The sequence below is a fragment of the Brassica oleracea genome, chromosome C6 (genome assembly GCF_000695525.1).
Source record: "Brassica oleracea var. oleracea cultivar TO1000 chromosome C6, BOL, whole genome shotgun sequence".
Taxonomy (NCBI): Eukaryota; Viridiplantae; Streptophyta; class Magnoliopsida; order Brassicales; family Brassicaceae; genus Brassica; species Brassica oleracea.
Window position 1 is genome coordinate 27917677 of NC_027753.1, and position 22190 is coordinate 27939866.

General features: G+C 36.0%; 3 protein-coding genes, 1 long non-coding RNA gene and 2 pseudogenes across 7 annotated transcripts in view; 5 read left to right on the forward strand and 1 right to left on the reverse strand.

Annotated features, from left to right (window-relative positions):
• LOC106298397 (serine carboxypeptidase-like 1) overlaps nucleotides 1–4287 on the forward strand; it is an 8570-nt gene extending 4283 nt beyond the window's left edge. Inside the window, exons 7-14 of one of the 2 annotated variants that reach the window (XM_013734509.1) lie at nucleotides 3056–3142; nucleotides 3228–3296; nucleotides 3368–3439; nucleotides 3513–3631; nucleotides 3743–3856; nucleotides 3962–4007; nucleotides 4086–4185; nucleotides 4225–4287. In XM_013734509.1, the coding sequence (XP_013589963.1) occupies nucleotides 3056–3142; nucleotides 3228–3296; nucleotides 3368–3439; nucleotides 3513–3631; nucleotides 3743–3856; nucleotides 3962–4007; nucleotides 4086–4166 (588 nt within the window). In that variant the 3' untranslated portion in view covers nucleotides 4167–4185; nucleotides 4225–4287. Of the gene's footprint in view, nucleotides 1–3055; nucleotides 3143–3227; nucleotides 3297–3367; nucleotides 3440–3512; nucleotides 3632–3742; nucleotides 3857–3961; nucleotides 4009–4085; nucleotides 4186–4224 lie in introns of those variants that run through there. The other variant, XM_013734510.1, reaches the window with a different exon arrangement.
• A 3880-nt stretch (nucleotides 4288–8167) lies between these two features.
• LOC106300142 lies at nucleotides 8168–12021 on the forward strand (annotated as a pseudogene).
• A 704-nt stretch (nucleotides 12022–12725) lies between these two features.
• LOC106300141 (serine carboxypeptidase-like 2) lies at nucleotides 12726–16083 on the forward strand. Of its 2 annotated transcripts, XM_013736229.1 has the most exons (13): nucleotides 13454–13627; nucleotides 13705–13850; nucleotides 13926–14002; nucleotides 14069–14188; nucleotides 14313–14415; nucleotides 14496–14533; nucleotides 14628–14729; nucleotides 14801–14887; nucleotides 15138–15209; nucleotides 15288–15406; nucleotides 15470–15583; nucleotides 15667–15712; nucleotides 15813–16083. In XM_013736229.1, exons 1-13 carry the CDS (start codon nucleotides 13482–13484, stop codon nucleotides 15891–15893), a joined length of 1251 nt encoding a protein of 416 aa, XP_013591683.1. In that variant the 5' UTR covers nucleotides 13454–13481; the 3' UTR covers nucleotides 15894–16083. The 2 variants fall into 2 exon arrangements, with proteins under 2 accessions (XP_013591684.1, XP_013591683.1); XM_013736230.1 differs by lacking the exons at nucleotides 13454–13627; nucleotides 13705–13850 and adding an exon at nucleotides 12726–12738.
• Nucleotides 16084–16273: 190 nt separating this feature from the next.
• The window catches only part of LOC106300145, a 7279-nt gene continuing 1362 nt past the window's right edge, over nucleotides 16274–22190 (reverse strand). The window contains exon 3 of one of the 2 annotated variants that reach the window (XR_001261978.1): nucleotides 16274–16498. This is a non-coding gene — a long non-coding RNA (uncharacterized LOC106300145). Of the gene's footprint in view, nucleotides 16499–21641; nucleotides 21906–22190 lie in introns of those variants that run through there. The other variant, XR_001261976.1, reaches the window with a different exon arrangement.
• On the forward strand, nucleotides 17089–17928 carry LOC106300143 (trypsin inhibitor BvTI-like). Its single transcript, XM_013736231.1, has one exon. The coding sequence runs from the start codon at nucleotides 17169–17171 to the stop codon at nucleotides 17775–17777; it is 609 nt and encodes a 202-aa protein (XP_013591685.1). The 5' UTR covers nucleotides 17089–17168; the 3' UTR covers nucleotides 17778–17928.
• On the forward strand, nucleotides 20541–21288 carry LOC106300144 (annotated as a pseudogene).

The window sequence follows — 22190 nt, forward strand, 5'->3', positions numbered from 1 at the left end:
GACTCAATGCAATATCATCAAAGCAAACATGATCAAATACTTGGTACCTCCCCCAAACTTAGTTCACACAGTCTTTGTGTTAGTAAGTTGAAAGAGATACCCAAAAGAAAGAATAAATGCAAAGAAAAACTGGTATATACAATGGAAATGTTGGAGTGGTACCTCAAGCGGAGAGTGGAGAAGGAGGATCCTTCCCATTTTCAAGAGTGATGGTGAGGACTTGAGACAGAAGCTCTTGAAGCTTGATTGGATCATCTTGGAGCTGCGGACTGATGATGGCATTTGCACTTGAGAATGGTGTAGACTTTCCCTTGCATTTGATCTTGTACTCAATAGCTCCATCCTTGAATTTCATTGGGTGAAGAGTGAGAGTGTCTGGCATCAAATCAAAAGGTGGAGGGTGAGGTTCTTCATCATCTTCTTCTTGTCATGAGCAGCCTTTGTGGCTCTACTCACCTCCTCCTTTGTAGCACTTTCCAAGTGCTCATCACACATCTTTTTAGAAGACTCTCCATCAAGACCTTCTTTTCCACTTCATCCTTAATTTTTTCAATTGAAGGTCCTCCACAAGTAATGGTTCCCCAGTACTCAACATTCATCATTAGAGATTTGATTGGGTAGGAGACAACTTTGTTCACATTGAGGAGTGTGACCTTCTTGTTGGCAAAGTCAATGCAAGCTCCTACTATTGTGAGAAATGGTGTGCCAAGGATCAATAAGACTCTCTTCACAGTTGCCATCTTCAAAACAGTGAGGTCAATAGGAATGGTGCAAGCTCCAATCTTCAAAGGAAAGTCCTTGATGAGACCAATTGGGGTTGTAGAAGAGGAGTCCCCAAACATTAGTAAAGATGTGTTTGGCTCCATGTTTTCAATCCCAAGAGTCTTCACCATCTCCATTGAGATCACATTCACACTTGCCCCAAAATCAACAAGAGCATCATCAAGTGTGAACTTGCCAAGGGAGCAAGACAAGGTGAACTTCCCTTGGGTTTCTAGTTTGGGAAGCGACTTTGGTGTAACTGGTGGATCAAGCTGCATAGTAGAGATGTTTAGGAGCTCTCCTACTAAGCTCTCCTACTTCTTCTTTGTGAGCTATAATGTCTTTGATGAGCATCATTTGGACATGAGCATCATGCATATTCGATATATGTGGAAGCTTGACTCCTACATCTCCCATGTCTTTTCTGAACTTGGAGATCACCTTCTTTTGAGCTATAATGAGGAACCTTTGTGGAAATGAGAGCTTGTCGTAAGGTGATTGCTCAACCACATGAGCTTCTTCTAGCTGAACCTCTTTCAATTGCGTGACAGCTTTCCCAATAACTGGTTTCTCAGCTTTGTGTCTAACTGGTTGCAAAACCTTTCCCTCAACCTTCTTTACAGTTTGTATCTCAACCCTTTCCACAATTTTGTGTTCAACCTTCTCCACAATCTGTGCTTCAGCCTTGGCAACAACTTCTGTTCCATATATGAGTCTTTCAATCTGATCTTCCTCTTTCGCATGATCACTCAACTCAATCTCAGAAGTAGTAGAGAGGATAACATTGCAATACTCTTTGGGATTCTGCTCTGATTTTCCTGGTAGAGATCCCATTGGGCTCTTGGAGGTTGAAGGCATAGAGGCAAACTGATTCTCCAAAGTCTTGAAGTGAGAGGAGAGTTGTAGGAACTTGTTGTTGAGGTCATTGTAGCTTCCATCAACTTTGGTGTGAAGGTTCTTCAGCTCATATCCAATGTGTTTCTCACTTCTAGTTTGAGACTCCAAGATCTGTTTCAACATTGCATCAGTGCTACTCTCTTGTGGAGCAGTGGTAGAAGATCCGGCTTGGCCTTGTGTAGACTGATTTCCTTTGGAGGAGAAGCCTTGAGAGTAGTTTTCCCAGCTTGGTAACCACTTTGTTGGTTGTTGTAGAAGGGCTTTTGTTGGTAGTTGTTGTACTGAAAATTAGGCTTCTTTTTGTACCATGTCCCATTAGCATTCACAAAACACAACTCTTCCTGACCTTCTAGACCATCAACTTCACTAACCATAACCAGCTCTTCTTGTCTATGATCACCAACAAAGTTGACCTTCTCTTGTTTGGCTTTGGTGGAGAGAAGCAAATTCATCTTCTCTTGTACAGCTTTCAACTCTCTCTTTGTGTTCTGATCATCTCCTCCAATGCATCTACTCTAAACATTCTAGATCATCACTTAATCATCCTAACCCATGAATCCAAAGATGACTACTCACTCATAATCATGGTAGACACTAGATCATTAGTTGATCCAAATCTAAACATGATTAATGGTCAAAGTAATCAAGCAAAGATAAGAAATTATGATCAAGATTAGATCTTTCACCCAAAAGTGGCTTTTGATTAGATAGAAAACAAGATAAGTCCTAAGATAAGGTCTAAAAAGTATTTATAGTGGCCTAAAAACGAGCTGGGTCGATCCAACAAGCATGGGTTGACCCAAGATAATTTGGATAAAAAGTTGGTAAAAACAGAAGTGCAGATTTTTCCTAGTGTCGTAGCTGGTTTTTGACATGTCATTTGGCCGCTGCAGAAGGCCGTTGCACACTCCAGCGGCATGTTTCTTATCGTTTGGCCGCTGCATCTTCCAGATATCGGGCAGGAAGTAGTGGATTTCTCCAGCGCTTGTCTTGGCTGCTGCATTTAGCCACTGGGACAGTAGGGAACTCGTCTTATGAACCAAAATCACCTTTCTTGTCTCTAAACCATCTCCGAAGGTTTCAAACTCACCAAATAGCATATCCATCTCCTAATAGAGATAAATGTATAAGCAATTCACCTAAATCTACTCTAAATGTATCTAAATGGACAAATTGAGAACTAAAATGATTGCTAAAACTATGTAAATACACAAAATATCACATACACATCAACTCTTTGACAACACGAAAAAAACATTGTTCAAAAGGGAATATTATATGACATGCTTTTGTTTGTCGTCCCCCACAATGAATATATGTTGTTTTGTTTTGAGAAGAATGAATATATGTTGTTAAGAAGCAGTTCTATGAGACACTTCTTTTCTTTGTTTTCTAGTCGCTAAAAAGAGTATGCAAAGGAGAGTATGCATATGTTGATTCACGTAACACAGAGTGCTTGAAACTCCTTGAAGAATATAATAAGGTAAGTTGATATTGTCACTGCCTTGTAAAAGATATCGGACTCACCACTAACTTCAGCTTCAGCCTTCTTTGTGTGGTTATTACAGTGTACAGATAGAATAACTCTTTTTATTATACAACATCCTTTGTGTGAAACTGAAACTCCAAATTGCTATGTAAGTAGATCCATATTGCCCCTCTCTTTACCGTTTAACCCACTGAGTAAAATACAAGTTTGCTTTTGCAGATTTATCGCTATTTGTTATCTACCTACTGGGCTAATGACAAAACCGTACGTAAGGCTCTTCAAATCAATGAGGTATTTATATGATTATTTACTTATAAAGTTTTTTGCTCTAGTCTTATGTATGAAATGTTACATGATTTTCTAGGAGAGTATAGGGGAATGGATACGATGTAATCTGGATATTCCTTACAATCATGACATTGTAAGTAGCGTACCTTACCATAAAAACAACAGTATCAGTGGCTATCGTTCTCTCATCTTCAGGTTGGAGTTGAAAGCCTTTTAATCACCTCATTTTGTTCCCTACTAAAACGTTATGTGAACTTCGTGCGGTTTTTTGTCAAAAAAAAAAACTGTGCCGTTTTTGGTGAACAGTGGTGATCATGATATGGCAGTGCCTTACCTTGGAACTCAAGCTTGGATAAGGTCTCTCAACTATTCCATCATTGATGATTGGAGGCCATGGATGATCAACGACCAAATCGCTGGGTATACAAATATATATATACCCATCTTTCTTTAATTGGTCGCATCTCTTTGTTCATTCGTTTTATCAAACTCACTTCGAGATTACCATTGACTCTTAATTCGCAGATACACAAGAACTTATGCAAATAAAATGACATTTGCTACTATCAAAGCAAGTTTTATCCTTTTCTCTGTCCCTACTCAACTATTTTTATTGGGGTTTTTATTGAGTTGTGGGTTTTTATTACAGGGAGGTGGGCACACGCCAGAGTATAAACCAGAGGAAAGTTTTATCATGTTCGAAAGGTGGATCAGTGGCCAACCTCTGTAAAAGAGTAAATTAATTATGATTCTAATATTCAATGTGTACAAATATATAAGAACCCTTGGTCTTTCAAGTGACTCGAAATAAAACTCCTACATAATATGTTAATCTACTTTGTAAAGCAACTGATGGCCGTGGAATCTCCCAAGGCACGAGGCCAACAAATAAAGAGAGCTCGTGAAAGGTGCTTGGATATTAAATACTAGATGATCATCTTATCAAAGGTGTACAATTGCTTGATTTTTGTGTACGAGGTTAATTAAATAGTAAAAGTTGACGTCCAATATAGTAAGAGATGACGACAATTCAGATACTACTCTCTCATTTACTCCCTCCGTTTCAGAATGATCCATGTTTTAGAAAAAAAAATTGTTTCTAAAAAATTCATATTTTACATTTTCAATGTATGTAATAATAGTAAATTGTAAATTTCAAAGACATTAATTGTATTTTCTGAACTTTAATTGATTAAAAATCATAGGAAATAACTAAACACGGAAAATAATGCATTTATAGTCATTTTACGTGTTTTCTTAATAAGTGTGAAAACTCTATAATATACATTATTTTGAAATTGAGAGAGTATTATTTAGAATATGAGAGGTTGACCTTTTAATATCTTGCTAAACCTCATGATTTTTGGATTTCTTTCTAATCACACGTTATAGTGCCGCATCCAGAGTCGGGCTTGAGCATATACCCACAAAACATTTGAATGGGGTCCCCGTCCTGTGGGGCCCCCATTTTACAAAAAAAATATTATTTATACATATATATTCATATATTTATATATATAATGTGAATATTGAATTAAAAATAAATAAAATATATTTCTGAATAAATTTAACTGAAAGTAACAGGTTTTTTGTTATTATGATTTAAAAATGAATAAATAAAATATATTATTCTTATTATCTTATAATGTTATTAAATTTTTTTTTTAACAGAATATATAATTTTGATAAAAAATATAATGCATAATTCAAACTAAGTTTTGCTAAAATATTTAAAATATATATTTTTTCGAATAGGGGCCCCGAAACCTCAGGACCGGCTCTGGCCGCATCCAATTGTGATGGTGCCTTGTCTTGGAACGTCCATGACTAACTTCAGAATGTAACAAACAATAACAAGTTGACAAGCCAAGTGACTGGTTATGATTCATGCTTCGATGTCGTGATGGACATTTCCCCTTTCCATAAAGTCTTGCCCGTTATGTTTTTGCACAATTTGATGTAGTTAGCTCTCTGAAAAAACTGTACAATGTAGTAAGCAATACAAAAGTTGTTTTTTTCCATAAACATACAAATGACTCAGATAATTAGTATATCCAATGCAACAATACCTAAACTGATATCGCCATATGTACAAACAAAAAACACTTATGTCAACTCTAGAGCAGAAGAAAATCGAATTCATTAAAACCCAAAATCAAAAAGTGGAATGACAGAGACTAACCTTTGATGGCAAAAATAGGTTAATTAAACTAACTGAAGCGGAGAGGAGCTTGTAAGAGTGTGGAAATCAACAAGAATAAGTGATGAAAACCTTGAGATTTGACAGAGCTGAGGATTTTAGAAAGAAGATTTAGGGTTAGTTGACTGGGTTTCAGATTTAATTTCTCTATGCAAATCGAAGGTTTAATTGGTAGATTAGGGTGCAGACTTGACCGAATCGATGAGGAATCATGATTAAAATGAAAGAGAATCTAGAGTTTGAGAATTTCACAATAAGAATAATACAAGAACTTATGCAAATAAAATGACATTTGGTACTATCAAAGCAAAGTCTTTCCTACTTTTCTTTAGAATTTTATGTTCTTCCACTCAGACAATTTTACTATGGTTTTAACTTTCTTTTTTTGATAACCCAGCCAAGGCCCAACCGACTACTCTTATGGAGGTCTGACTACAAGCGTCAGATATACCCAGTTGCTCGTAATGAGAATTAAATATCCATGTTGTCTGGCCATGCACGGAGCCAACTCCTCCCATGCCCCTATTTGGGGTGAGCCAATCTCCTATGGGTCTCTTAAATCCCTTATACCTCTATTGCTTTAATGAAATATGAATATCCGATTTTGCCTTTTCGCATTTCGAAATTATTAATTTAAATAATAAAAAATCAAAATTCAAATTTTCAAAATTTCAAATTTTCCAATTTTCCAATTTTCAAATTTTCAAATTTTCAAATTTTCAAATTTCGGATACTACATTATACTGTATAATTTTACTTAGTTGTACTGAGTTATACTTCGTTCTACTGGGTAATATTGATGTTAAGTTATACTGAATTATACTGAGTACTACCGCGTGTAGTTATACCAGATTATAATTAACTATATTGAGTACTACCGAGGGTAGTTATACTGAATTATACTGAGTATTACCGCGTGTAGTTATACCAGATTATAATTAACTATACTGAGTACTACCGAGGGTATTATACTGAGTACTACCGAGGGTATTATACTGAGTTATACTAAGTTATACTCTGTCATGCCAAGTTATACTAAGTTATACTCAGTCATACCGAGTTATACATGAATTATACTGCGTAATACTAAGTACTATTGAGTTAGTTGTACCGAGTTCGACTGAGTTAGTAACACTGAGTTAAACTGAATCTAGATCTGAAGATGAAATAAATACAAACACGAAAAAACTGTAAAAGAAGAAGAATAAGAACAATAAAAACCCTAAATCATAAAAAACCTAAAATCTTACTCAAAACACTAAATCGAAACTATCCAGAACAAAAATAAACTCTAAATCGAAACAAACACATAGAATTCCTCATCAAATCAGGCAGAGGCGTCGTTGTTCTGAACAGATCTGAATCGCGAGAAGAAGAAATCGCCATTGTTGCCGTTTTCATCACCTTCAACGGTTGCTGTTACTGTTTTCATCACTTGCAGAGTTGTTGATTATGGTTTCCATCACCGTCGGAGTTTCCATCGCCTGCGACAAATGGTAGAAAACAAAGAGAGAGAAAAAGGTGGAGAAGAGAGAAGAAATAATCGCAGGAAACAGAGGGGGAAGAAGAGAAAGAAGACAGTTTACAAAATCAACTATCGGCGTTTCTTTTTAGTATTATGGTAAATGGTAAATGTGTAAATGACTAAATTTTCGAATTAAAAATAATTCAAAACAATATTAAAAATAGATTGGGTCCTTGGGAGATTGGTTCATGAGATATGAGGGTAATAGAGGATATGTTTCCCACGGAAGCTAGTAAATCTGAGTATGGTAGGTTTCGAACCTGGGATACTTAGCACCTTTACAATCCCGTCGTACCACTCAACAATGCTCGTGTGGTTGGTTTTAACTGAATTGCGTTGTGGGTTTTGAGTATAGGGAGGTGGTCATACAGCAGAGTATAAACCAGAGGAAAGCTTTATCATGTTTCAACGGTGGATAAATGGCCAACCTCTGTAAACAGTTTCCCCATATTTAAACAACCTCTGTATAAGTATAGATTTGGTATCTACCTGTAACCATTGAGGCTCTGTTTGTGTGACCACGACGTGCCCACTAAACAAAATGCTCACGACAAGCGCAAGGACAATAAACAAGTACTTTTATATTCTATTATTAACACTACTAAACTATATACGATTCGAAGATCAGGCACAGGGCCGTGCCTGACATATATAAGGTTAGAAGCAACTATTTTTTTTGGCCCTATAAATTTATTTTATAAAAAATTAATGTAATAATATACAGGATCGGGGCTTCGAACTCAGCACCTTGACAAAATTAGCAACAAAACTTACCATCAGAACTAACTGAATTTTATTGAAAATTGCCCCTAAATTAATTTTAAGCTATCCGGCCCTCAAGCTAATGCTTGATCAGCCTTTATTCAGGCCCGGCCCTGATCAGGCACAGTGATGAATCCAATCTTTGAGACATGAAAAGTGTGGGTAGCGACTTTGTGTTTGGTTTTTAGTATATAGATACAATCATTGTCCAGTCCTTTTAAGGCCCTCTTCCCTTGAGGAACTAATGGCTAAAGACTACGTTTCCTCTGTTATGAAATCTCTGCTTCTGCTTCTTCAACTTGTCTTGTTGATTCATGATGCTGATTCTGCATCTATTGTCAAGTTTCTTCCTGATTTTGAAGGCCCTCTTCCCTTTGAGCTGGAAACGGGGTTTGTTTTCTCTTCTTGTTGTGACTAATTTAATACATGTTGAAATCTAAGTAGGTTACTGTTTCTTGTGAATGAAGTTACATTGGTGTTGGTGAGGAGGAGGAAGTGCAATTGTTCTACTACTTCATCAAGTCTGAGAGGAACCCTGAAGAAGACCCTCTTTTTCTATGGCTAAGTGGAGGACCTGGCTGTTCTTCCATCTCTGGTCTTCTTTTTGAGAATGGTGAAATCTAAGACATTGATAAACTCAATTCTTATGCGTCTCTGCTTTTTCTTTTTTAAGTCTATAAATAAATATATATGATGATCAGGGCCTTTGACTATGAAGCTTGAGGTGTACAATGAATGGAACTCTACCTTCTTTAGTCTCTACTATATACTCATGGACTAAGGTAACACAAAAAAGTGATTAATTTATATGACATTTCAATACACGTTGACATATGCATTTTCCACCAGACTTCTAGCATTATATTCTTGGATCAACCTGTTGGAACTGGTTTCTCCTACTCAGAACTCAACTTGGTAACAAACCAAGTGATTCAGGAGAGGCCAAACGGATCCATGAGTTTCTTCAAAAGGTAAACTAATTAAAAATAAAAAATAAACTTAATTCTCTCTTGAAATATGAACCCCCCAACTTAACAAAGCAACACCCTTTCTTTGTGCATAGAAGTTAGAAGCTTGTTTTTTATTTTCCTGGTTGTTATGAAGTGGCTAGATAAGCATGAAGAGTTCATTTCCAACCCTTTATATGTTGGTGGGGATTCTTATTCCGGTAAGGTTGTTCCTGCTCTTGTTCAAGAAATCTCTAAAGGTATGTATTGGGTTTTGTGATTTCAATCCTAAAGCACCTTTCTCAGTCAGTTACTTATAACAGAGGAAACATGATGTATGTATGATACAGGCAATTACAATGCTGCAAACCTCCAATAAATCTTCAGGTTCGTCTGTATTTCGTTGCTTCTTCTATGAGATATGCCAAAGCTTTAAAAACTAATAGATTCCGTCCTTGGTACTGTGAGATTTAAAGCTCATACATAGTTTCACTGGGAGATTACACACTCTGCCCAACCGAACTGAAATCGATCCGGCCCATCGAAAAATGCCTTTAGGGCCAATTCACAGGGACTTGAGTAATATATAAAGTGTTAGGGCCGATCTACTTATCACTAATTGGTTTTAAGTTGAAAGCCTATGATTAGACCAAATTTAACAGGTACACTGACCAACAACAGGGTTATGTGCTCGGCAACCCGGTAACAGACTTCGAAGCTGATTTTAACAGCCGCATTCCATTTGCTCACGGAATGGCATTGATATCTGATGAGCTCTACGAGGTTTAAAGCATGAAGTTTTCATTTTGTTTCTTGTTTTAACAATGCAATTCAATTAGTTTTTTTTCTTTTTTGCAGTCACTGAAGATAATCTGCAAAGGAAAATATGTAAATGTTGATCCACGTAACACAGAATGCTTGAAACTCGTTGAAGAATACAACAAGGTACACAGTCGTGAATGGTTTTAATTGATGTTGTGTCTGCTTATCAAAAGATCATCACTCAGTTCAGACCTTTTGTGGTTTCTTTATAGTGTACAAAGACAGTAAACCCATATCTTATATTAGAACCATTCTACGAAACTGAAACTCCAGACAGCTATGTAAGTAATACATACCTTAACTCCCTCTTTACTGTTAAACCATTCAGGAAACAAAGTATATATATATATATATAAAGGTGTTTTTTGCATATTTATAGGTATTTGCTAGCTACCAACTGGGCCATGATATATTGTGTTTTTGGCACATTATATGTATGTCTTACTAATAGTTTTCAAAGTTTTATTGAATCTTTTTAGTTCATTTGAGTCATTACAGGTCTGGAGTTGCATTGGATGAGAGATAGACCAGATAGAGGGAAAGAAGAGAAAAAGAGTATGAATTGGAGTCTTTCGCGCAGAACAGTCGACCGGAGCAGCCTGAGTGCCTACTCCAGCGGCAGTGATAAAAAAGGAAGTTTCCAAATATTTCGGGATTTTCCCTAGATTTCCTATTTTTTCCCTATAGCCGCCTGTAGCTCCTATATATATAGTCTCCTATTTATTACTTTAGACCTACCTTAGTTTTTACGCAAGAAAAGACCCGAGAGAGCTTTGATTTTTGGGCGATTGCTACTTGTAAGGGAGAATGCCTCATCTATCTCCTAGAGAAGATTATCTTGAACCCTCTGATTTCTATTATCTATTATATGCAGTATTATTTAGAAATCATGTTTCTCTGTCCTTGTGTTATGTCTGAATAGTCACCGAGTTAGTTTAGGGTTCTAGGGTTTGGATTTGTGAGCTGAAGTATAAACAAGTCATCTTAAGATTGTCTACATTCATATATGTTCTTATATATGTTCTTATTGCTTGCATTGAACCGATCACTTAGTGCATGAATTAGGGTTAATCAATTTAGCTAGCCGTTAATTGATAACTTGATATGATTTGAATGAGCTTTGCATCCCTAGCCAACGAGAGTAGATATTAGGGTGTATTGTGAACATATCGGACTTGATCTCTAAAGCTTGCTAGCGCGTCTTGATCCAAACGAGAGTTTAGGCATCAAAGACCGACTTGCAAAGGAATCAATACCACGAGAGTGGATTGATTCAACCTGAGTGATCCGAGTTTATATTTGTTATAAACTGAACTTGAATAATTGCTTGGCTTGCGATTTCCATACCTGAAGAAGAAACCCTAGACTAGCGCCTTTAAATCAATTCAAAACAACCTCATCGTGTTACTTGTTATTTACGTTATTGACTTTTTTAAAAACCTCAACTTTGTTTTAGCTTAATTCTGATCCCATAGAGATAAAGTGTAAACTGGTCCTCTGGAATTGAATCTAAAGATAGTACAACTACACTGTTAAGTTGACAATAGACAAAGATCCAATTTTAGTATATCAGGCCAATGACGAAAGCGTACACAAAGCTCTTCAAATCAAGAAGGTATATAAGACTATGTTCATTTCAAAGAGTTTAGTAAAGAAGTGCTGTAAAGTTTTTTAAGAAGATCTATAATTGCAGGAGAGTATAGGGAGATGGATACGATGTAATTTGGATATTCCATACACTCACGACATTATAAGTAGTGTACCTTACCATATGAATAACAGCATCAATGGCTATCGTTCTCTCATCTTCAGGTCAGAGTTCAACTCTTTTTTTTTCCCCACCAAGTTTCAAAACTTTATGTGGTTTTGTGTGAACAGTGGTGATCACGATTTGGTAGCGCCTTACCTTGGGACTTTGGTAGCGCCTTACCTTGGGACCCAAGCTTGGATTAGATCTCTCAATTATTCTGTAATTGAGGACTGGAGGCCATGGATAATCAACCGTAAACTTGCTGGGTATCATACTGATTCTTTTTTTTGTTCTTGTTTATTCATTCTTATTAAAGAGTCACCTCAAAGTTATTCTTGCCTCTTCTTGGCAGATATACAAGAACTTATGCAAATAAAATGACATTTGCTACTATCAAAGCAAGTCTTTCCTACTTATTTCTTGATATTTTATGTTCTTTCCACTCGACATTTTACTGTGGTTTTAACTTAACTAATTTGTTGTTTTTATCTATTACAGGGAGGTGGACACACTGCAGAGTTTAAACCAGAGGACAGCTCTGTTTTGTTTCAAAGGTGGATCAGTGGCCAACCTTTGTAAAAAGTTTCCCCATATTTAAACAAGCTCTTAATAAGCACATGATTTGGTATTTACCTGTAACCATATTGACATTAGAGTATTTTACTCTTTATGTTTGAAAATGAAATTGCTTTTATGGTCACGACAAGCGCAAGGACAATAAAATTTTGTATACTAATAGTATTAACACTATTAAACTATATACGATACGATTTGAAAATCAGGCACTAGATTTTCAGATTAAAAATAAAGTGACAGGTTCAGTAATGAATCAAAACTCTAAGAGATAAAGAGTGGGTAGAGACCTTTTTTTCTTGGTTTTTAGTATATAGATCCAATCATTGTTAAGGTCATTGACTTTCTGAAACTGAAGAACTAATGGCTAAAGACTGCGTTTCCTCTGTATTGAAATCTCTGCTTCTGCTTCTTCAACTTGTCTTCTTGATTCATGATACTGATTCTGCATCTATCGCCAAGTTTCTTCCTGGTTTTGAAGGCTTCTTTGAGCTCGAAACCGGGATTGTTTCCTCTTCTTGTGTAGTTAAATTTAACTGTGTTGACTCTTAGTAGGCTACTGTTTCTTGTGAATGAAGTTGCATTGGTGTTGGTGAGAAGGAGGAAGTGCAATTTTTCTACTACTTCATTAAGTCTGAGAGGAACCCTAAAGAAGACCTCTTCTTCTCTGGCCAAGTGTAGGACCTGCCTGCGCTTCCATCTCAGGTCTTCTTTTTGAGAATGGTGAAATCTAAAACTTTGATTATCTCGTTCTTCTGCGTCTTTGGTGATTAAAGCTTCATCAACAGACCCTCCTCTTCTTCAAGAAATCTCTAAAGGCATGTATGGTTTTGTGATATTAATCCACATGATGGCTTATGCAAATAAAATGACATTCGCTACTATCAAAGCAAGTCTTTCCTACTTCTCTTTCAAAACTTTCACTCAAGACATTTTTTACTGTGGTTTTAACTTAATTGCGTTGTGGGTTTTGAGTACAGGGAGTGGGCATACAGCAGAGTATAATATAAACCGGAGGAGAGCTTTATCATGTTTCAACGGTGGATCAATGGCCAACCTCTGTAAACAACTTCCCCATATTTAAACAGCCTCGGTATAAGCACATGATTTGGTATCTACCTGTAACCATTGAGGTTCTATTTGTGTGACCACTAAACATATTGACATTAGAGTATATTATTAGATGAAATTTCACTTTGTTTTTAATGCTCACGACAAGCGCAAGGACCAATCAACAAGTAATTTTGTATTCTATATACGATTTGAAGATCATGCACAGTGATGAATCAAATCTTTGAGACATGGAGAGTGGGTGGCTACATTTTGTTTGTTTTTTAGTATATAGATACAATCATTTTGTTTGTTTTTTGTTTGGCTACATTTTGTTTGTTTTTTAGTATATAGATACAATCAATGACTAGTCCTTTAACTTTAAGGCCATTGACTTTCTGAAACATGAAGAACTAATGGCTAAAGACTACATTTCATCTGTTCTGAAATCTCTGTTTCTGCTTCTTCAATTTGTCTTCTTGATTCAGAATGCTGATTCAGCCTCTATCGTCAAGTTTCTTCCTGGTTTTGAAGGCCCTCTTCCATTTGAGCTCGAGACCGGGTTTGTTTTCTATTCTTGTTGTGACTAAATTAATACATATTGAAATCTAAGTAGGTTACTGTTTCTTGTGAATGAAGTTACATTGGTGTTGGTGAGGAAGAGGAAGTGCAGTTGTTCTACTACTTCATCAAGTCTGAGAGGAACCCTGAAGAAGACCCTCTTTTTCTCTGGCTAAGTGGAGGACCTGGCTGTTCTTCCATCTCTGGTCTTCTTTTTGAGAATGGTGAAATCTAAGACATATGATAAATTCATTCTTATAGGTCTCTGATTACTCGTTTTAATCCTATATGATGAGCAGGGCCTTTCACTATGAAGCTTGAGGAGTACAATGGAACTCTACCTTCTTTAGTCTCTACTACATACTCATGGACAAAGGTAACACAAAAATTGATTAATTGATATGACAATCTCAATACACATTGACATATCATGTTTCCACAGACTTCGAGCATTATATACTTGGATCAGCCTGTTGAAACTGGCTTCTCCTTCTCGACTCAACTTGTTGATACACCAAGCGATTCAGGAGAGGCTAGAAGGTTCCATGAGTTTCTTCAAAAGGTAAACTAATAAGCAACATAAATGTCTCTTGAAATGTGTCAGGGTTCAGAATTATTAATTAACAACCATTCTTTGTGCGTACAATTTAGAAGCTTCTTTTCTTTTCCTGCTTGTTGCTATGCAGTGGCTAGGCAAGCATGAAGAGTTTATTCCCAACCCTTTATATGTAGGCGGGCATTCTTACACCGGTAAGATTGTTCCTGCTCTCGTTCAAGAAATCTCTAAAGGTAATGTTTTTTGTGATTTCACCTCAAGCCCCTTTCTCAGTCAATTATATATACCATATAAAACATGATGGATAATACAGGCAACTATCAACGGCACAAACTTACAATAAATCTTCAGGTGCGTCTGGTATTTGTTGCTTCTTGTATGAGATATGCCATAGCATTAGAAACTGATATATAGCTTTCGTACTTGTTACACTGACCAACAACAGGGGTATCTGCTCAGTAACCCGGTAACAGAATTCGAAATGGATTGCAACAGCCGCATTCCATTTGCTCATGAAATGGCACTGATCTCTGATGAGCTCTACGAGGTATGAATCATATATTTTGCGTTTGTTTCTTGTTCCAATAATACAGTTCAGTAATTCTTTTTCTTTTGCAGTCGTTGAAGAGAATTTGCAAAGGGAAATATGTAAATGTTGATTCAGGTAACACAGAATGTTTGAAACTCCTTGAAGAATATAACAAGGTTTCACACACTCTTGAATGTTTTTTTTAGTTGATGTTGTGTCTGCTTAATTAGTCAAAGAACATCACTCAATACAGACCTTTTGTGGTTTCTTTATAGTTTACAAAGACAGTAAACCCATTTCTTATATCAGAACCATCGTGTGAAACTGAAACTCCAGATTGCTATCTAAGCAAGGGCACATACTAACCATGTACTTACCGTTAAATATTGAGGGAAAAAGTATATATACACAAGGTTGCTTTTGCAGATTTATAGGCATTTGCTAGCTACCTACTGGGCAAATGACGAAAGCGTACGTAAAGGTCTTCAAATCAATAAGGTATATACATTTCAAGGGGTTTATATAGTAAAGAAACGCTGTCAATTTTTTTTTTATTAAGAAGACATATAATCGCAGGAGAGTATAGGGAGATGGGTACGGTGTAATTTGAATATTCCATACGCTCACGACATTATAAGTAGTGTACCTTACCATGTGGATAACAGCATCAATGGCTATCGTTCTCTCATCTTCAGGTCAGAGTTCAATCTTTTTTTCTCCACCAAGTTTCAAGACTTTATGTGGTTTTGTGTGAACAGTGGTGATCACGATTTGGGAGTGCCTTACCTTGGGACTCAAGATTGGATAAAATCTCTCAACTATTCGGTTATTGATGACTGGAGGCCATGGATGATCAACCATAAACTTGCTGGGTATTATACTGCTCTGTGTTTTCTTTTTGGTTCTTGTTTATTAGAGAGTCACCTTGAAGTTAATCTTTGCCTCTTCTTGCCAGGTATACAAGAACTTATGCAAATAAAATGACATTTGCTACTATCAAAGCAAGTTTATCCTACTTCTCTTTTAAATTTTCTCTTCTTTCCACATTCAAACATATTTACTGAGGTTTTAACTTAAATGAGTTGTGGGTTTTGATTATAGGGAGGTGGGCACACGGCAGAGTTTAAACCAGAGGAAAGCTCTGTCATGTTTCAAAGGTGGATCAGTGGCCAACCTCTGTAGACAACTTCCACATAATTAAATCATTCGATGATTAAAAATTAGCATATGATTTGGTAATATCTACATGTATTCCTTTAAAGAATATCTCTCACAAATCAAGTCTTGTTAACCATGGAGGTTAGTTTTGTAAGACGAAGGCATGCCACTAAACATATTGAAATAAGAAATATTATAAGATGTATATTTACTTTTTTTTTTTTTGGACAACAGATGTATATTTACTTAATGTTTGAAAATAAAATTGCTTTTGTGGTCACGACAAGCGCAAGGACAATAAACAAGTAGTTTGTATTCTATTAACACTAGTAAACTGTATAAGATTTGAAGATCGATCAGGCACGAGATGTTCAGATTAAAAATAATGTAACAGGTTCGGTGATGATCCAATCTCCTGAGACATGAAGAGTGGGTCGCGACTTTTTGTTTGGTTTTTAGTATATAGATACAATGAATCCAGTCCTTTTATAAGGCCATTGACTTTCTGAAACTTGAAGAACTAATGGCTAAACACTACATTTCCACTGTTATGAAATCTCTGCTTCTGCTTCTTTAACTTGTCTTGTTGGTTCATGATGCTGTTTGCATTTCTTGCAATTTCTCCATATCTGGACAAAACGTAATAAACAAAGTAAAATGTTGGCCCCCCAAAAAAGAAAAAGTTAGGTCATCAAATCAACGATTTAATCTTTTAGATATATGCTGTTAGAAACGTATAAAATTAAAACCATACCAAATCAAACTAGAATAGTAAATTCAGTTTTATTAGAGCATGTTTATTACCGGTCTCTTAGGTTGGGTCTCTTAGCGTAATATAAGATACGGTCTCTTAGCTTTTAACTAATAAAAGCTAAGAAACGTCTCTTATATCTCTTATTTAGGAGACGTCTCTTAACTTTTTTAGTTAAAAGTTAAGAGACCGTATCTTATATTATCCTAAAAAACCCAACGTAAAAGACCTTCAGTAAACATGCTCTTACTTCTTAAAGAAAAGTTGGAAAAAACTCCACCTTGAAAAAAAAATATATAATAAAGAAATTAAAGAAACGTGTATAGAATATGAAGATACATTTTCTCAGTGTGTAACTTTATATGCTTAAATTCAAATAAATATTCAGAGTTTGTAGTTCACAAGTTAAGCCTAGCATACTCTAGAAATCAAAACCGCCTTATCCATTCACCATTGGCTATAGTAGTGTGTGTATAAATAGCTCGCATCAGCTCATATTTCTTCATCCCCATAAACTCAACTCATCACAAAAACTACAAAACAACAACATGAATCCTACGTTTTACTTCGTTCTTGCATCAACCCTAGTTTTGGTTACAAACACATATGGTGCTGTTCTTGACACCGACGGCGACATCATTTTCCGTGGCAGTTACTATGTTCTCCCCGTCGTCCGCGGCCGAGGAGGCGGCTTGACTCTAGGCGGCCGCGGTGGGGAGCTATGTCCTTACGACATCGTGCAAGAATCATCTGAACTCGACGAAGGTATTCCCGTTAAATTCTCGAACTGGAGACCTAGAGTTGCGTTTGTTCCTGAGTCACAAGACCTTAACATCAAGACGGACGTTGAAGCTACGATATGCTTCCAGTCAACATACTGGAGAGTCGGTGAGTTTGACGAGGAGAGGCAGCAGTATTTCGTGGTGGCTGGTCTACAAGACGACTCACCCAACAGTTTCTTCCAGATCGAAAAATCTGGAGATGATGCTTACAAGTTTGTGTTCTGTCCTCGTACTGGTGATTCTGGTCGTCAATGCAGGAACGTTGGAATATTTGTGGACGAAATAGGCGTTCGGCGTTTGGCTTTAAGGTCTGAGCCGTTCTTGGTTATGTTCAAGAAAGCTAATGTTACCGAGATATCATCCGAGACTATGTGAGACTTTGTGATAGGACAAACTCTCGATCTTTACTTTAGACTCGATCAACTAGTTTGTAATTCGCATTTCTGTCATCAATAAAAGGAGTACTATCAACTAGTTTGTAATTCGCATTTCTATCATCAATAAAGAGATCAAATTACTATGTCTATCACTAATCTCTAACATCAAAATTTTTATTGACAGAGCTTTTTGTCTATTGTTACTGAGTCATTTATTATCTTAATTCAAATCCACAAAACATACTGTATACAAAAATAGCTAAAGTTCTATTTCTGATGTCATCTTCATACAATGCTCCAAACTAACATTGACATGCACATGACATTGAAACGATAATGAGTATTTTTGCCAAGAAAATGACAGGCTCATGACATCTATGGATTAGAATAAAAGTTTCAATTACGTGTCCATTTTGGTTGGTTTAATCTAGACACTTAAAATACAAACAAATCTTCGTTTGCATTTCTTTGCATTTTCTCTATATCTGGAAAAGACTTGATAGAAAACAAAGTAAAATGTTCACCTCCAAATCTATATATATAAAATAGACTTTTCTCTCTTCCTATGACATGTGGAAGAGATGTTTGTTGACATGTGTCCACTTTTTGTCTTTTTACATTTTAGATTATTCTTCTTTTAGATTATTGCAATTTGGTTCACTATTTTCTAATTATACACTATATAATCCTTCTCACACTAACCATCATCATTTGAAGTTTGATAATCTATTTTAATCTATTTTATTGTTCAAAAAATTGCAAAAAAATAAAGAAATAAGTAAAAAAATATAAATGTATTTTAAATATTTAATTTATTCACAGCTAAAAATAGCATAAATTTTTGCGATTTTATTATTTTTTACTATTTTCTATTATTTCATTTACAACTATATATTTATCTTAATATAACATATAATCTAAACATAAAACTTCCATAATCACAGAGAAAAAAATGTCAAAGTAATACTAACTCAATAAAGGTCCAGAACTCAAAGGCGATCAAGAATGAAAACTAACTTACCCCACTTTATCATAGAGTGTCTTGGCCAGAACAATCAAAAGTCAGTAAAATGTAGAAATATAATCTTGAGATAAAACAATCCCTCAAACACAAATGAGCGTGGTCAAGGACCAGTGCAAAGAATCAAGAAAGCGGGTTAGAGGAAGAATAATCAACAGAAGACCAAAATCACCACGAAGCAGGAAGAAACATACAAAACGAACGATAAGTACAACCACCAGCTAAGAGGTAAGAAGCGCCTCACAAACTAAACAAGCACAAACAAGACGCCTATGCCGGTGAAGAACCACAAAGCTCGGGATAGAAGGGACTTCAAGAGACTAATACTGCACACTTATACTAAGGAGAGCAAAGGAAGAAGAGAACAACATGAGTGAGGGAGAACAGAAGCCAACCCCCGAGAAACATGAGCCAAGACTTGAGACAAGAAACAATCTTCCAAATCTAAAGAGCATACTCGGAGGAGAACATTATCCAAACCTTGAGTGGCAAACATGGCAAAAGAGAAAGTCACAGAGACGCAAGCAGCGATGAAAGCTGCAACGAGATGAGGGAACATAAATGGAAGGATAGACAAAATGAAATCATCAAATCGTGGAGTCGTCCTCGAGCTATAGAAGTCAAATCACCAAAAACCATATCTTGAAAACCAAGACGAGAAGAGAGTATCAATGGTAAGCCAACGACGAGGAAAATAACTTTAAAGACGACTAAACTCTGACCCAACCCAAAGAGATGCAGTTCATAACATCAGCTAAAATCTAAGGAAGAAGAGGAGCATCCAATATTGAATGGAGCAGCCTAAAATGACGCTAGAAACAACTGCACAACTGGGAACTCCTAAACCCGATTTACAACAAATACCAGAAATCTCAAAGTGAAGAAGGAGATAAAGAACAAGAGCATGAGGTAAGTATTTTTCGGTGATGATGAGAAACACTGCATACCAGAAAGGTAAACAAAATACATAGATATTGAAGGCTCAATTTCAAAATATGGGAAAAAGACAAAAACATCTTGAAAGTTATAATGTTCAAAAATATGAAAAAAATAAAAGATAATTTTGACGCTGAAACTGTTAATCTTAGAATCAACAAATGCATAAATGCAAATTTAAGTTATTGAAATTTATTATATTTTTATATTAGAGACTCACTTCACTACTATACAGAAAAAACACATTATTGAAAAAACAAAGACAAAATATATTAACATATCACTATTACTACTACATAACACAATAAAAACACCAAATAACGTTCTTAACAAATAAAAGTGATCATCTAATTACATTATCCAAAAAATCATACTTTTAACAACAATAAAACAATATTCCGCGCGAAGCGCGGACACCCATCTAGTTTTTATGTTTTAAAGCTATGTAACACTTCAATATCTTCTGAAAAATTGGAGATTAAGCTGTTAGGAACGTATTAAATTTAAACCATACCAAATCAAACTAGAATATATAGTAAAGTCCTCATGCTTTTTAAAGAAAAAATGATGAAGAAAATCCAGCTTGACAAAATTTAATAATAAAGAAATTAAAGAAACGTGTGTTGAATATATGAACATATATCTTCCCAATGTGTAGTAGGCTAGAAATCAAATAACTATTGAGAGTTTATAGTTCACAAGCTAACCCACACTAGACATCATCCAAGCCGCCTCATCCAGTCACCATTGGCTATATTAGTGTGTTTATAAATAGATCGCATCAACTCATCTTTTTTCTTTTTCTTCACCCCCCCAAAAAAAAAAAACTACAAAACCAAAACACCATGAGTCCTACGTTTTACTTCGCTCTTGTCTTAACCCTAGCTTTGGCCACAAAGACATATGGTGCAGTTCTTGACATCGACGGCGACATCATTTTCCGCGGCAGTTACTATGTTCTCCCCGTCATCCGCGGCCGAGGTGGAGGCGTAACTCTACAGGGGCGAGGTGGAGAGCTATGTTGACATCGTGCAAGAATCATCTGAGGTCGACGAAGGTATTCCCGTAAAATTCTCAAACTGGAGACCTAGAGTTGCGTTTGTTCCCGATTCCCAAGACCTTAACATCGAGATGGACGTTGAAGTAACCATCTGCATCCAGTCAACGTACTGGCGAGTCGGTGAGTTCGATGAGGAGAGGAAGGAGTATTTCGTGGTGGCTGGTCGGCAAGACTCACCGAAGAGTTTCTTCCAGATCGAAAAATCTGGAGATGATTACAAGTTTGTGTTCTGTCCTCCGGCTTGTGACTCTGGCCGTCCGAGATGCAGGAATGTTGGAATATTCGTGGATGAAATCGGTGTTAGGCGTTTGGCTTTAAGCTCTGAGCCCTTCTTGGTTATGTTCAAGAAAGCTAATGTTACTGAGATTTCGTCCAAGACTATGTAAGGCTTGTGACAGGGCAAAACTCGATCATTACCTACAATAAAACGTCTGTGTGACTCTTTCTCTGTTTTCCTTTGAAAGTTGAATAAAATATATATCTTATCTGTTTCTTTCCTCAAGTATTTAGCGTAATATTTACATGATCACGATGCACGAGTTGATTTTTCTAAATTATAATCACTTTGATGCTGACCCCCAAAATGGAATATTATACTCTTTGGTACCAAAATCAACTGCTCTGAACCTAATCAGTTTGACCCTAGTTAACTTGTTATAATCGAAATTGTGGTCATGGATTGGTAGGTAAGAATAATACATACGTGCATGGGTTGGACACTGAAGTCCCGTATAAGTGCGAACCGGAGTATTTCTTTTTTTTTGCTAAATTGTAAATGTCATTAATCATAATGAAATTTTGACTACAACCATATTATGCTTGATAGCCATTTTGAATCTTTGGAGCAGCAAAAAGTTTTTTTTGAAACTAATCAAGGCTTTCAAGAACCGCAAAAAGTTAAAAAAACAAAACCAAAGACACTAAAGGATTAACTCCAAGTTTGCCAACAATGGCAACTTGAAATTAATAAACACTATAGGACAATAGACATCAAAATTTAAACTCTCATACGAAGCGCCTCTTGACACCTAAGATTAATCAGACCATCAAGAGAATAGCTAGAGGCAGCAAGACAGGTTCATAGCAAGACAGGTTCAGTGAAGCACAACCTGCTTTTAAAATCATATTAAATAATTAAGATAAAAATCACTGTTACATTATTGCTTCTTCATTACACAAAGTTGTACTTCTTGAATGTCTAAAACCTGTTTACTGTTCGAGTCGGTGTGCTAAAGCGCTAAGAGCATCATTATCCCAAAACCTTTTAAAGGATCTCTTAATTAATTTTTTATAGTTTTTAAAGTGTAAAAGTGAGTTAATAGACTTAGAAAAAGATTTGAACATTTAAGTGGTTTATTGCAAATCTCTTAATTATGGGTTCTTAAAAAAAAAAA

Excerpts from the sequence above, each read along its gene's own strand:
- LOC106300143 (XM_013736231.1), top strand. The coding sequence starts at position 17,169 with ATGAATCCTACGTTTTACTTCGTTCTTGCATCAACCCTAGTTTTGGTT.
- LOC106300141 (XM_013736229.1), top strand. The coding sequence starts at position 13,482 with ATGGCTAAAGACTACATTTCATCTGTTCTGAAATCTCTGTTTCTGCTT. Across the intron at positions 14,189-14,312 it reads TCCATGAGTTTCTTCAAAAG|TGGCTAGGCAAGCATGAAGA; the intron begins GTAAACTAATAA and ends GTTGCTATGCAG. Across the intron at positions 15,407-15,469 it reads TATCGTTCTCTCATCTTCAG|TGGTGATCACGATTTGGGAG; the intron begins GTCAGAGTTCAA and ends TTGTGTGAACAG.